The following is a 16561-nucleotide window of genomic DNA, read 5'->3' as shown; positions in this document are numbered from 1 at the left end:
TTCTACATTATAGTGTGCATGTACAGATTTGACCTCACCATAACTAATTTCATAAAATTTCTGTAATTTACCGATTCTGTACACAATCAAAGTATGCTTTGTTACATGCAGCTTGAGTACTGTCTCCATTAATGTAGGGTCGTAATATATTGATATTTTTTTAAATCATAATAGTTATATTGAGCCTTTTGTCAATAGAGAAATGAGGAAAGCTGAATTTATACTCAATCGCTGAGCAACGAGAGATTAGTATTTGACCAAAGATGTAGCTCGCTTTACCCAACCCAACCAGAACTACCTCATTGGCTAGAAACCAATTATTGCTCGTCACTCAGCGATAGAGTATAAAATCAGCTTTAATGGTAGAACAACATGCCTAGTGCCTTTGACTATTTATTGATATGCTTTTTAATAGACATTTGTTGGCTTAGAAGGAATACACTATAAATCAAATCAATTTAAGTGTGTTCTGTGTTCAGAGATTTAAAAAAACCTAGCTTCATTCATATCCGCAATTATAACATATGCATTGTAACTGCATTCTTTATGGTCTGTTTGTCACAGATGCTAGTCAGGGATGTCAACAAATCCAGGGATGGCAACAAATCCAGCAATGTCTGACAAAATCCTGAAAATGTACAGGTCTATTAAATTCTCTCTAATTTGTTTATTTTTCATAGTTTTTAATTCAGCACTGCAGGTGGACAATGGTCTTAAGTGATAATAAGAAACAAAAAAAGTGAAAAAAAATATTTTCAATTACATTTTTTTTAAAGCCATGTTTTGTTATTAAAAAAAAAACTAGATGGACCGCGGTTCTCGGATGTCAGCGGTTTTCGACGCATAAAGCGTCGACGTGATGCCTCCACCAAAGGGAGTGAAGTGGCACGTACTCACAAGTTGATACAAAGCTGGGTGACCCCAGATGACCCCAAAATGACCTTCCAAATATTTGGCTCTAAATGTTGACTGTACCCACCAAGTTTCATGTACGTATGACAGTTTTTACTAATTTGACCTCAGATGACCCCTGGGTGACCCCAAAATGACCTCCCAAAATTTGGCTCTAAATGTGACTGTACTCACCAAGTTTCATGCCCATATGATAGTTCAAACTAATTTGACCTCAGATGACCCCTGCTGACCCCAAAATGACCTTCCAAAAATTTGGCTCTAAATGTTGACTGTACCCAATAAGTTTTATGCCCATGCAACAGTTTTTACTAATTTGACCTCAGATGACCCCTGGGTGACCCCAAAATGATGTCCCAAAAATTTGGTTCTAAATGTTGACTGTACCCACCAAGTTTCATGCCCATATGATAGTTTTTACTAATTTGACCTCAGATGACCCCTGGTGACCCCAAAATGACCTTCCAAAAATTTGACTTTAAATGTTGACTGTGTACCCACTAAGTTTAATGCCCATCCGACAGTTTTTACTAATTTGACCTCAGATGACCCCTGGATGACCTCGGATGACCCCGAAATGACCTTCCAAAAATTTGGCTCTATATATTGACTGTACCCACCAAATTTCATGCCCATACGACAGTTTTTACTAATTTGACCTCAGATGACCCCTGGGTGACCCTGGATGACCCCAAAATGACCTTCCAAAAATTAGGCTCTAAATGTTGACTGTACCCACCAAGTTTCATTCCCATACGACAGTTTTTAATTTGACCTCAGATGACCCCTGGGTGACCCCAAAATGACCTTCCAAAAATTTGGCTCTAAATGTTGACTGTACCTACCAAGTTTCATGGCCATATGACAGTTTTTGCTAATTTGACCTCAAATGACCCCTGCATGACCTCAGGTGACCTTGACCCACTAACCAATACAAACTTGTTCTGCCTGGGGTCAAGATGCACCCACCCACCAAGTTTGAGGATCATGCGACCCCTAGTCTCCGAGAAAAGAGGTAAATAAGGAAAATGAGCCCCCTGACCTCAAATGACCTTTTACCTCAGTATATGACCTTGAAACTCACCCAAAAAAAAGTAGCCAGAGTTTTTGACCATGACCCACCTATCCTGAAAATCTGAAGTCAATCCGCCCATCCATGCCCGAGATATGGCATCCGGACGGAAGCATGGCATCCGGACGGAAGCACGGAAGGACGGAAGCACGGACATTGCAAAAACAGTATGCCTCGCGGTGGAGGCATAAAAATTATTATACCTTTATCTCTATTTCATACCACAAAATTTCACTGTTGAAGGAATTCAATGTTCATGAATGAGAAACTTAAATAATGTGTCTGGCAGTCTGAGGCAGTAAAAACATAAATAATGGGCGAGACATTTCTATTCTAGTATCGCAAAGGGAAATCCTAATTTTTGCTCAAATTTTCAGTTTTTTACATCAAGGTAGAGTGAGCATGTGTCACATCACATCCTGTATCATGGAAAAATTGGAATTGGTATAATCAATGCTTCATGAAAAGCACTAAAGACAACAATACTATGAACTCAATGTAAAATGCAGCTATAATATAATTTTTTATGGATTAACATGGGTGCTGAAATGGAAGTCTGGTTTTGGTAGGATTTGAGGTATCTCTGATCTTCCAGTTCCACAAACTTTTACTCTGGGAAAAGTCAAACATAGCCTTTTTTTAAAGATTCACTTTTCGTTTCATAGGTGCTGTGGTCAAAATAGGACTATAGGGGTATTGCTATCGGCAAAAGTCTGCTCACGCTATGCATGCTGGGAACGAAAAGGGAAAAAAGTTGTCAAATTTGTCTGACAAATTCAACAACTTTTCTCCCTTTTCGTTCACAGCATGCATAGCACGAGCAGACTTTTTTTGGATTAGCAATAAAATTAATACCTTATGTAACACAATTTACAGAACAAAGTTTGTAAAAGTGCATAACACACTAAACAGAGAGTACTACTTGCCACTAGTGTTGATACATGTACAAACATTGTTGTGTGAGTGACATAAAGAACCAATAAACAGTCTGGGCAAATTGCCAGATTAGCGGGAATTGTGACAAACACATTTCCTGATCTGGAAATGGGTCCTTGTGCATGTCTGCTGAATTTGGCAACCTTAGGTAATTTTCTTTGATAGACATTTTATTTTTGGTCATGAATCTTGTTTTGGATATATTATTAGTTTAAAATATAATAGCGTGCAAATCTGCTTGAGATTTTAATTATTTGCTGTGAGTTTTGTCTATTAATTAAAACAATTATTTAATAAATAAATTTTCTCAAATTTCATTAACAAAGGTCATTGCTTTTACTATAAAATTGTTGTTCCAGCATTTCTAATTACTCTATACTCTCTGTAAAAAATATTAATAAAAATTCTAGACTTACAGTCAGTCAATTTGAGCTAGAAATTTGAATCGAGTAAGCATGATGCGCAATGCATTGTGGGCTCCATATTTTCCTGATCAGGTAATGTGTTGTCAGATAATTTGGTCATATTTACCCGGACTGATAAATAATATTTTATATAAAGGCCGACTCTAATTAATATCATAGTTTACATTTAAGGAGAAATAACAACAGCACGACAGAAGGAGGATATAGTAATTCTTTCATTCAGTTTGTGTTTCATAATTTGTGTGTGCTTATCTAAGCTACATAATGCTTTCAACAACAGATCAGAAGGTATACGGAGGAAAAATATTTATACGATTATAGCACAATTCTCAATTGTGTATTAAAATATCAAATGTGTGGAACAAAAAAAAAATTTAATGATTTTTTACCTGTGGATACACCCTCATAATTGCACATAATTTATCTACAAAGTGGACCTAACCTCCTGAAAACTACCCTTTTCGAACTCCTTACCACCAAAAAGAGGACCTTTTGTCCATTTCCTCCCACTTTTGGACCTTTACATTGGAACAAATAGCAAAAGGTGACCTTTGACCCCACTGCATACGGGCATGCTCTACCCTTTTCTCCATTTCCCTTCCACCAAAATCAAACTTGGAACTGACTTGTACATCAGCAAATTTCCTAGATTTTCAAATCTACCGAGCTAAAAGTAACTCCCTCTAGTTCTGCCATCCCTAAATCTAGCAATTGAACTTTTAGCTTGCAGGGAAGTTTTCAATGCCAACCCTTTATTTGTTTAATGTCCATCTTCCCTTTTTGATGATGCACTATGTCATATGTTCAGTTTCCAAAAATAACTAACATGGAAGTGTTTTTCTTTCTAGGGTGCATCACAGTACATTGACACACAAATGAACTGATTACCATTGTCTGGTGAGTCAGAAACCACACATAGTTATACCATTTCTCACCTTGATGTGGCAGTGGTGCACATTTCATTGGGCACAGCTTCAAATCACCAGCATTCCCTCTCAAGAGCGCTGGCGTACACACACACTTGCTTAAAAACGCAGCATAGATGCGTGTGCGAAACAGCTACCTCAACGCATTGAGATCACTGCCACATCGAGGTGACAAATGGTATAGAACACGAGTTACATTTAACACACTGACAGAAAGTAGATTGCCAAATATCTTATGAAACACACATGCCTCTTAAAGGCAATGCCAATTTTAGGGTCTCAAAAGTACAATAACATATGTTTATATCATTTTCTAAACTTTATGTAGAATTACTGTAAATTATGGCACTTATTAATCCTAACACTGAACACTACATTTTGCTATCGTAAGTTAAAGAAGGAACAAAAAATGGAGAGAAGATGAACAAAGAAGTCACTTGGTATCCCCAGGATTCAAACCTTACACCCCTCACGTGCCAAACACATGAACACCGACCGGTAGCCACAGGGGTTTCGCTGGCCAGCAATTCGTGAGCATAGAGCACATAGCATACAGGTGCAGTGTTATCCTTGTGGTATTTTATGGTATTTATTGGTGTTAGGGTTAAAGGAACATTCACACTATGTTATGGATAGGCTAACTCAATTCTCAATATTTTGACTACCATAGGTTTCTCCAGCTTTCTAGTATCATTAACTCTGAAAAGGCCATGCGAAATGTTCAGTTTCTGAAAATAGCAACATGTTTTCCTAAGGACATCAAAATTGCAAAGAAGTCACTTGGTATCCCCGGGATTCAAACCTTACACCCCTCACGTGCCAAACACATGAACACCGACCGGTAGCCATAGGGGTTTCGCTGGCCAGCAATTCGTGAGCATAGAGCACATAGCATACAGGTGCAGTGTTATCCTTGTGGTATTTTGTGGTCTTTATTGGTGTTATAGTGTTTTAAGAACATTCACACTATGTTATGGATAGACTAACTCTATTCAGAATATTTTGACTACCATAGTTTCTCCAGCTTTCTAGCATCATTATTGCTCTGAAAAGGCCATGTGAAATGTTCAGTTTCTGAAAATAGCAACATGTTTTCCTAAGGACATCAAAGTGCATTGACACACAGATGACCTGTTCAGCATTTGTTTGGTGAGTCACAAACCACACATAGTTACAACATGAGTTACATATTATTACATTGATAGAAAGTAGGTTGCCACATCTCATGAAACACTCACAGGTCTATATGAGTGCCACAGTCTTACAACCTATGTTTGTATTGGCAAAGTTATGAATATGAACCAAGTCCAGATACTATACCACTTATTTGTAACAACTATCTCAAGAAGCTCCATGGGGCGCACTTGCATAATAATTTTCAATATTGTCATTTTGGTACATTATTTGGGACATCAATCAGGGTAGTAGTTAGGGGCCAACCATAAATTTAATTTTGCATAAATTAGCACACTTAACAAACTTTTTTTTTGACTTTATGTTAAAAATATAATTAAATAATGTCAGTTTGATAATTTGGAGAGTTAATTAATTTGTTCACATGTTAATTAACCCAAGATCACTTGCATCAGGGTTAACCAAAAATGCCATTTTTGGGTCATCATTGGGACATCCATCACAGTTTAACAATTAGTAGACAACATAAACTTAAATTTGCATAAATTAACATATTTAACACCATTTGTCTTTGTGGGGATGTTAAAAATAATAATAAAGTAATTATGACATTTTTCTTTGTTTGTTAAAATCTCTACAAGGAATAAGATCTCCACAAGGCTAATTAATACAGAACTCACAAATGTTTCCGAAAGGTAAATTTTTGTGCGCACCCCACATAAAAGTTCACATTTATAACACATAGCTAAATTTGACTGTGCCCTTTTCAGATTGTAATGCATCAGAGATGTAGTGTATATTAAAAGATGACTATAACATCAACAATTTCTTGAGAATTTCAACAAGTTCACCGTGTTGCCAAATGACTGGCTAAAAATAATTATATTATGATCAGCGCAATGATAATCATAATAAAAGACAAGGCAGGGTGTATAAATTACAGTGATATGCGTAGTATAAATCATGTCAAACGCTATGCCATGGCAACAAACGATAACGATAAATATATGTTGGGATAGCTGAAAATGTCTACAGATTGTGATGTATGTAATATCAATAATGTAACCAATCAAAATAGACAATCAATCATAAATTCCTTTTTTTCGGGGTAAATGAAAGATATTCAATGAATGTGTGCCAAATTCATGTCATCTGTCAAAAAGTTCCTTTGACTTTGTTTACAAATTTCTTCCTTGTCATTATAATTTTTTTAAATTTTTTTAATCATCTTACCTTTGCTGAATAGAATCTATTTTAAGCCTGTTTATTGCCTCAAATCAGGCAAATAGCATGACACAATAATGATAAATGTAAGCCTATAGCCTTGCCAGAATAATTTTCTCTCTCGCTAATTGGCAACTATAGCCATGACATCAATTTACTCACGTTCTCTGAGGAGGATGTTGTTGTTGATGGACAACACATCCTCCTTATTATCTCTATCAGATTCCATCCTTGTGATTGCTACATCACAAAACCAATAATTCACATAGGATTATCAAATGCATGTACAAAAAGGGATAAGAAAAAAAAAAAGTGAATGAAATGATAAATATCAAACTGGTATTATAAGAAAATATCACATGTCCGCATGTGGTTGATGCGGTTTAAATAGTCTGTAGGCTTACCAGCCTAGTATGTTGACCATATTTGGTATTTCATGTTCAAGTTTGTAGCTCTGGGTGTAATCTTGGTAATGTCATAATTTCTCATTGGCATTGGAACATTATTAAAGGGACACTGTGTGGTTTCTGTTGAAATAAATTCCAGTATGTATCAACCACAACTGAGATTGATTTATATGGAGCCAGACATAAAAAAAATTTTCAAGTCCTTAAAAAATTGGATGATCATTATTTTGGAAATTACATCATTACTGTTACAATTTCCAGAATATTTAGCAATTTGTATGTAATGTAAATTAATTTGGACAAAACTGCTGCTGAATCAGCAGTCAACTAAAGCTCTTTCATTTCCACAACATTTTCAATACCTTAATACCTTCAATTACATTAACTCCCTATGGCTATAAATAAAGCTTTCCACTCGACAATTGTTGTTAAAGCATACACTGTGTATTCAGCAAATGCTTACTTATTGCCTCAATATAATTGTACCAGAAGTGTTTCCAAACATTTGGATACAAACCGGTAAAAGAATACTTCCATCTCGATCTACACATCAAGATGATTTGCAATTAATTAAAATATACACCTGGGAAAAGATCAACATTTCGTTCGTTCGTTACCCAGATTCCATGCCTGGTCACATTCCGGTATGTTTCTCTCCATATCCTATTGCCAAGTTCTCACGAATCTTATGAAATGTGAACACAATGCTGTCAGTAAGAAATTTGGTAACATTAAACTACTTTCATTCAAAATTCATCAATTGAAGAATGCAAACAAAATAAACCATAGGTTTCCTGTTTTTATGCACCATAATGTCTTCGGGTACACAAATCAATATTCAGAACTTGATGTTAAATCTTGATGTTACTGAAAGTAAATCTATTCTATAGTCAAGAGTACAAATATGAAAAGATCCTGAATATTACAAGTTTTTCTAGTAGGCAAATATTTGATAGTGAAATGGTATAAATCAGCAACTTCATGAATTATTTTGTTAAGAAAATGGTTATCTCAACATATTCCTGCGTTTCCAAAACATTATTCATGAGTTGCTATAAATTGGCAAATCTGTGTCTATTTTAGAGTGGGATATTAGTTATTTTGTACGTTTAAAAACAACAATTTATCAAAATAAACCAAAAGTTTGACCCGGTGAAAGCACTCCGGTGAGTGTACCAAATTTGAGTAGTGTCAAAGTTTATGAGCTTTTATGAAACCTAAAGTTGTTTTTCTTAGCTGCAAATCTAATACAGCACTTGTAAAATCATCCCTACAAAATATAAACTTAACCCCTATTAAGTATTCACCTTTTGTGGTGCAGGCTCTTCGGCAGGCTCAGCTTCTTTCGTAGTAGCATCACTCTTTGGTTCTGAATCTTCTGCAGGCTTAGTCTCCTCTTCACTCTTCTGCTCTTCTGATTTTGTCTCTACTTGCTCCTCTGCTGGAGCAGCTGGTGTTGGTTCCTCAGGCTTAGCCTCTACGGCAGCAGGTTCTGGTGTAGGTTCAGGCTTAGCCTCTTCTGCAGGCTTTTCTTCTGATGGTTTTTCTTCTGGTTTTGACTCTGCAACAGCCTCTGCTGGTTTCTCTTCAGGTGTAGACTCTGCAACAGCCTCTGCTGGTTTCTCTTCAGGTGTAGACTCTGCTGCAGCCTCTGCTGGTTTCTCTTCAGGTGTAGACTCTGCTGCAGCCTCTGCTGGTTTCTCATCAGGTGTAGAATCTGCTGCAGGCTCTGCTGGTTTCTCTTCGGGTTTAGATTCTGCTGCAGCCTCTGCTGGTTTCTCTTCAGATTTGGCTTCTTCTGGTTTAGATTCCTCTGCAGGCTTTTCTGATGGTGCTTCTTTTTTGGTTTCTACTGCTGCTGGTTCTTCTTTGGTTGAGGCAGCTGCTGGTTCTTCTGGTTTTGACTCAGCTTCTGGTGGTTTTTGCTCTGCATTCTGAAATGAAACAAACAATTTAAACTTATTAACTGATCTTACCAATCTTTTTGTTTGCTGATGAGTTTTTTGAATAAATTAACTAGCGGAATGTCTTTCTACAATCTACAATGCCAACATTAATTAGGAACGTATAAAACATGCACCTGAAATCAAATAATGAACAAGGTCGCGTAATGCACATTTCAAACAGACAAAAGATTAAATGCAACAACAACAAATCCTCTCTTTGCTCAAATCTTTTCAGTATACTTCATTTAATTTTGTTTTGCCCAGTACATTGTAACAGCACCATTTTAATTACCAGAGAAAGTTTTCAATTAGTGTATCAGCCTTGTGCAGATTTCAACTCAACATAATTGTCATCCACATAGCTATCAAAAGAACACATACTGACAATGTTGTAATATTAAATTTCCTCGAATAGTCGCCCTCTTCAAATAAACACCCCCACCACTTTTTTCAAACAAGACATTTCAAAAATACCGATATTTCCATGCTATCTTGTCTAATAAGCTTACCAAATTGCACACATTCATAGTTCGTCATTTCTGCATTTTAAGCTTATGATTTTAACAGGAATTATCGTTCTGAAAATGACCTCTAATAAACGCCCCCGTCTATTCGAGGAAATATGGTAATTTCTAAACATATTCTCTGTACACCAAAGCTTTGGTCAGTGGTTCTTGGGTTGCATAAGGTGCTTAAGATCAGCACATTGTTGATCAACAGTGCTTGAAATGAGGGGCGTGAGGGCCAAAAGCCTCTGAAAATCACTGCAGGCCCACCGATACGCTACCTGCATTTTTGTCACCAACAGTGAGATAGACTCATTATTGACTTCATCATCAATCCATTGCATTGCCTGTTGTTGACTTAAGTGGATAAAGTGTTACAAAACATGGACCAGTTTAACAATAAATTTGTACTTTTTGAGTTCAGGCCCATGCAAATTGATGAGGGCCCTTAGATTTCAAATTCAATAGCCTAAACGGCCCTTCAAGAATTTGGCTTATTTCGGGTACTGTTGATCAAGGAGATAGTAATTTGATTCTGCATACGAAAACATTAGTATGTCTAAATTTGAGAGGTATGAGAGAAAATGTGCTGCAGCTGAGTTTATATGTTACGCATATGTATGACTTGCAGCTTGCACATCCATTAATTTCAAATATCCATTATTCATTAATATACTATCCATTATATAAATATCCATTAAATACACTATTTAGAAATGATTCTGTTCCACCATGAACATTAATGACCCTGGTTAATGACTCTGTAAGATACAAAATTCCGGCCAAATTCTGTGTAAATGATACATTAGGTTATAAACTGTTAATGTTATTGTTAAAATTACATTGGATTCAGTTTAATAGCTAGCTGTGGAGAAAATAGCTCAATTAATTGCCATCAATAGCAAAGTGAATTTTACCATAAAGTGGCAGAGTGTTCAAAGCCAAGAATAGTAATTGCTTGCCATTAAATTCTATTGCCATTATCCTTGAATCTCCTAGTGTTTTTTTGTCAAAGGAAAGGAAAGAAAGAAAGAGTAAAAAGAGAAGATGAACAAAGAAGTTGTTTAGCTATATTTGAGTTCATCCAAGACCTAATGAAAAACCTATGTTTTTCTGCTGACAGTTTCACCAGAAACCTTATGGCTTTCTCAAAGTGTTGATGATATTGTTAGGTTGGGATTCGAACCTGTGACCCCTCACGAGCCAAGCATTTGGTCGGCGACCAGTATAGTCATGGATGTTCGAAGAACATATGTGACGTGTCATGTCAAAAGGAGACACTTTTGGGCAGGATCGTAAATGGAGAAATAGCCAAAAATCTGCCGGTGGGTGATTTTTTCACAATTTGGGTTTGTTGCGAATTTGTGATGTTATTAATGTTAAAAATATTGCCTGATAGTTTCAGACCGGAATATAACGGGCATATTGTATTTTTTGAGACATTTTTCAAGTTAATTCCTACTCTCAACATTGTCAATAATATTTTTAAAGGCCGATATCTCAATTTCCAATTTTATAATACCATAACTTCCGAACTCAATATCTTCGCTTAGGAATGTCCGATTTCATTGGGGAAAACGGCGTTGTGGAGCAAAATATCTCTATATTTAAGATATGTAAAAACCTCAAAATTCATAACCTGCCCAAAAGTGTCTCCTTTTGACATGACACGTCACATATATAAGCTTATGACTAATGACTTGTATCATCACAGCACAAGGGATACATGCACATCCACATTCATAACTTTTATATAAAGACAGACTCCAGGGTGATGGTGCTCCCTCCTACCAACCTCCACAATATGCCCCTCAAAAGTCAAAAATATGAGAAAAGCTAATTCCACAAAGAAGGACATTTAGTTGGCATCACAATGACACATTTGGCCTATGAGCTGAAATGGACAAACAGGACAGGATGGTCAATGACATCTCTGATCACACTATCATCTTCTCTCTCATCCTCTAACAGCATGTTTATAATATTGACACAAATCACTATATATTTCTTTATCATTTACCATTCCTATCTCACCTGTGGCCTTATTATTCAAAGCAGGGAGTCCTTTTCTACCAACCCAATTAGATTACCACTGCAATGTGAACTTTACACATGACCATTACTTGGCTGTCCAGATTTATTCTTATGATTCATATCTGTCAGTTGTTAGGAGTGTAAAGTGATCAAAATCTGTAAAGGTTGCTATTAGATTACATCAACAGAAGTGTGAACGATTCACTAAATGATTGCCTCACAATGTAGCCCTGCGGTTCCTATCACTAGGGCCTCTGAAAACCATTTAACTAGCCCAAATTGGTTCTTGCATAAGGCCAGGGAAAGTCGATTTTGAGTTTCTCGTCACCCGCCCTCACTTCATTTTCCGACCCTCACTTGAATTCATTATTGTGATTTTCCAAAAAATACCAATGAAAACTGGTTATATTTGCAAAAAAAAATTATGAATATCCCTTAATTTTTTGTGGAAAAATCAAAATCAAAACATACATTTTGCTGTCAACCTTGCAGACTCTTTGTAATATACTTTTGAATCTCATTTGGGCTAAACATCCATCTTCAAGTGAGTGAGCGGCAAATAACAACACATTTTACATGCGTGTTGGTCATATAATGAAAGGCAGACAAATAATGAATAATGAATAATGAAAAAGTTACCTCACTTGTTTTCAGAAATTATGTGACGGGAAACTCAAAATTGACTGTTAGGGGCCTAATACGTGTGACCAATAGCGCCAATTCAGCTTGAAATGTGGGGGGACATCTGACCAAAATTGTTAAAAAGTGGCTAAAAAGAACAAAAAATGGGTAATTTTGCCGAAAAGTGGGGGACATGTCACCTGAGGTGACTCACCTGTACCCCCGGGATTGATGCCGATGCGTGTGACGTATTTGGAAGCCGTAGTAATTACAAGGTTATCTAGTAGAGCTATTTACAATGTACTTTGGCAAAACAAAAATAATTGAAATTATTTCTGAAATGGTTTGAGTAAAGAGAGAGAGGATTTGTTGTTGTTGCATTTATTTATCTATCTGTTTTTGTGACCATTTTATTAAAGAAATATATTACTCAGTGTGAGCAACTTGGCCCAGCACATCCCTTTTTTAAAGGGATTTTTATTTAGATACAGGTAAGCATGATTGTCAATAAACAAACCTAACAACAAATATAACCAATCAACTGGCCCAAACAAACACCCATCGTGCATTAGAGCCTGTGGTTTGGGTAAGGGGTGCTAGCTGGACAGAATCTGAAAGTGACCCAATTTCAATTTTCTATGATCCCTATACTAAAAGTTAAATTTTTGCGCTAAATTCAAATTGGCAGAGTTTGGGCTATTTTCCCAAATAAATTGTGAACATTTTGAAAAATTTACCTATCCATATCCAAAATTGGCCTAGAAAAGGGGTCATTGATATATCAAATGGCCGAAAATGCCATCCACCTATGTTTGCAGCACATCCCCATACAGTAATCGTACTGGGGTCAATCGGTCAAGAAACATGCCAACATCTACATCACATGCATGTGTCTGTGTGGGAATCAAAATAAATAATGATTATCTTCCTAAACAAATCCATTACATAACCCACTATTGACTCATATAATATGGAGCATACAATCAATAGATAATAATTAGCTATCTCTCATTTGCATTTCAAATTAATTGGTTTCCGCTTTGACACATGCTTTCAAATCTGATATGGATCTGTGTCATTTTATGTAAGCAAAGGTCAAGTTTGAGGTGATGTGTAACAAAATATAAACATATCTTCCTTATTTTTGTTTTGACCAATCACAACAGAGCTATGTAATCACAGCTCATCTAAATATTTTTCAATTAAAGTAGGACCCCAAGGCATAGATTTACAAGATCATCATTTATAAGTATATATTCCTTTGATAATTAGCGCAATTTTGAGCCTACTTAAAATAAATGGCAAATCTTTTGCATTTGTAGCTCTATAGCCAAATTGTGAAAAAAATAATTATCTACAACCTAAAAATTTGACAGGCTAAAGTAGTTTTGCACCAGCAAATATAAAACTATCCAGCAATAAATTGGTCCAATGGTAGAATCCTTCATCATTCATGGATATGATTATCCTGGTGACTGTTGAAATATGATTGTAATACAATCATGATGCAATGATGAAACATCTCTTGCACTTATGTGATTTTCCTCCAGTCACCACGATCACATTCTTCATGTTTCTCGCACCCTAGTAAAGCAAAGCCCCGTATATCACGTAACACACGCTTCCACCTGCAAAACGCATCATTAACAACATGGGCCTACACGTACACACAAACTTTTCATTCTTTCATGGGTAGGGGGTTAGTCACAACCTTCAAAGGTTGTGTGAAACCAAATCTACATCATATGACCAAGACAGAATTATGTGGGGTTGGCAACTAGATCTGTGTTACAGCAAAGCACACCTGAAACATTAGGTTACAAGATATTGATTCAATGCTACAGCCATCCCCACAGTAGATTCATGTGTCTTCCCATCATGCATTAGTCCTATGCCTCTATAAACCATTGCATAACATTAAAATGTTGAAAATCAACACAAATGCTTTGAGGGGATTTGAGATAAATGGTTTTAATTAATGTAATTTACTTTATTGATGTTCCATGAAGAATTAACTCTCTCCACACGGGTGTCGACTGCAGACAAGTTTCAAAATTTGTTTGAGAAATTCAAAAATTTCAGAACTTTAAATTTTAATGACTATCTTTGGAATCAGCACGAAAAATGCATTAAAATGAGTACTAACAAGCCTAATATTGGTTCAGTGGTTCTTGAGATAGTTCTTGATATTTTGAGAAAATATCTCAAAACTTAGGACTTTTATGTTGAAGCCTATGGCCAGCACATAGAGCATAGCAAGGTTCCATGTGTGATTCAGTGCAACTTCACTAGTGCATCATGGGGCGGTATGACTATCTGCCGACCCATCCCTAACCAAGCCTCCAAACCTTCTCAACTTATGTTTACTCATCCTACAGATTTAACACCTGAATTAAAGCACTAGTGCTCATGGCAACGCACAGCTGCCAGAAAACCTCCATGATTTAGACACTACGACATCGGGCCAGTTATCCCAAGAATGACATCTTGCGGATACGGCTTTTGATATCTAACTTGAAATGCATCATCCTTGAGTTATTTTATCATGGTGAGTGTGCTATAGGGAAACACATCATGACAAGATAATATCCATGACAAAGAGGCTGCATAAATATGATCATCAAATTGACATCACCATGAACTTTGGTTAATTGGTCAAACATAGCCATCTACTTTTAACATCATCAGAACATTTTCTCCCATCCGGTTTAGAATAACTTTGGTATCAGTTCATGAGTTAATTGCATGCAAGGTAACTTTCTTTATAAGGTGAAGAAACAGTTTGATCCATCTACACCAAGGCCTCTAACTGTCACAACAGAGAAAATGAGATGGGTAATGAGGATGGTGTGGTAATTGATGATGGGAGAGGAGGAGAATGAAAAATATGGATGTAGATGATGATACAAATATATATAGATGGTGACATTGGCAATGTATATTTTTGATGATAATGATGATGATGAAGATATGAAATATGATGATGATAAAGATGGAGATAAAGATAAAGATGAAGATGATGATGACAATGATGATGGGAATGACAATGACAACACAATGAAGATGATGAAAATGATATTTCAGTAAAGTACTTCACCTAGAGGCTTTTTCATTTTTTTATCTGATGCAAACAAGAAAAATTCAGACAATTTTGACAGCGTTTTTTGGTGGTATGTGCAACTTTACTAATAAATCCTCATGTTATGTTGAAATATCCACTATAAATTGGCTTTCTTATGTCACATTCTGATGATATTTACATCAAATTAAAGCTAATAACAAGTTTTATCATGAATGATTTTTTTTAAATCTGAAAATTAACTTTACATAACTTTGTCCTAATTTGTGACAAATTCATAATCTATCAATTGCACTTAGTAATTGGCCCAAATGTACAATATTTGATACTCTAGTGCAATGAAAACAAAGTGACACAAGATGTATGGTTCCACAAGTACTAAAGAAGAAAAGGAAGAAGATGACTTTTAACTAAAATTCACTTGTGACCCACTTTTGTTTTTCTTGATTTTATTTTATTGTAAACTTTAGTCTCCCTAACTCTATCTTGTCAAGTTAATTAACTCAAAACCCTGCTATCTTTTAAAACAAAAGCCATTAAAATTTGCTTCTCATATTTTTGACAAATTACAATTGGAATCAAAATTGTTTGAATTGGTGTTAAGTGACACAATTCAAGACTCTCTTTCAAGTTCCCTTGTACTTTCTGCAATCATTGTAATCACGCAATTTTGAAACATGATCAACCATGGGGTGCAACAAAATTTCAGTATCATGTTTAAATCTCAGTTATCTCACAAGTCTAAAAACAAAAACTCTTAGCCTTCTCAATGTATAGTCACCGAGGAATTGCAAAACTATTTCACTTCACTTACATTTTGCCCGGCTTTCTGTTGTTGAGTTGCGAGTTGTAGATTTGCCTCAATCGCTTCTACCCTCCTATTCAACGCAGCCACCGCTGCCCAGATAGCGTTCAGAGTATCTTGTACACGAGAATCCATAATCACAACCAATAGTAACCAAATAAGTTTTTTAAAACAACCAACGAGTATAAACTTTTGATGACTATTTTTTCATCCAAGCATCAACTCCACAGTGATGATGATAAGCAAGGAGAAACTGTACCGTCATGGGCTTGGCCTGGTCTTGGTAGTGCTGTTAGCCTCTCACACAGTCCAGTAACCCATACAGTGGAAATAGATACTGCGTTAGTTCACGCTGTGTGAGAAGAGACTAGAATAGTTCCCTGCTACGAGCTAATGTCATGTGACCGTACCCCCTGAAGTTATAGTCTGTAATTTATTCTTCTCAACTTTTCCTTTTTGAACTTATCTGGTCAATGACATGTTATGTATCTGGGTATGTATGTACCTTCATTATACCATCAAGAAGTGTTCGAA

At 36.1% G+C, this 16561-nt stretch overlaps 1 protein-coding gene across 2 annotated transcripts in view; it reads right to left on the bottom strand.

Moving 5' to 3' along the window:
* The window catches only part of LOC140153044 (uncharacterized), a 45486-nt gene that overhangs the window by 3684 nt on the left and 25241 nt on the right, over positions 1-16561 (bottom strand). The window contains exons 1-2 of one of the 2 annotated variants that reach the window (XM_072175645.1): positions 16037-16344; positions 8344-8970 (exon numbers count right to left, since the gene is read on the bottom strand). In XM_072175645.1, the coding sequence (XP_072031746.1) occupies positions 8344-8970; positions 16037-16162 (753 nt within the window). In that variant the 5' untranslated portion in view covers positions 16163-16344. Of the gene's footprint in view, positions 1-8343; positions 8971-16036; positions 16345-16561 lie in introns of those variants that run through there. The other variant, XM_072175644.1, reaches the window with a different exon arrangement.

This window comes from Amphiura filiformis, chromosome 5 (assembly GCF_039555335.1).
Source record: "Amphiura filiformis chromosome 5, Afil_fr2py, whole genome shotgun sequence".
Taxonomy (NCBI): domain Eukaryota; kingdom Metazoa; phylum Echinodermata; class Ophiuroidea; order Amphilepidida; family Amphiuridae; genus Amphiura; species Amphiura filiformis.
Note: the sequence above shows the minus strand (reverse complement) of the source record. Positions and strands in the feature narration are given on the sequence as shown.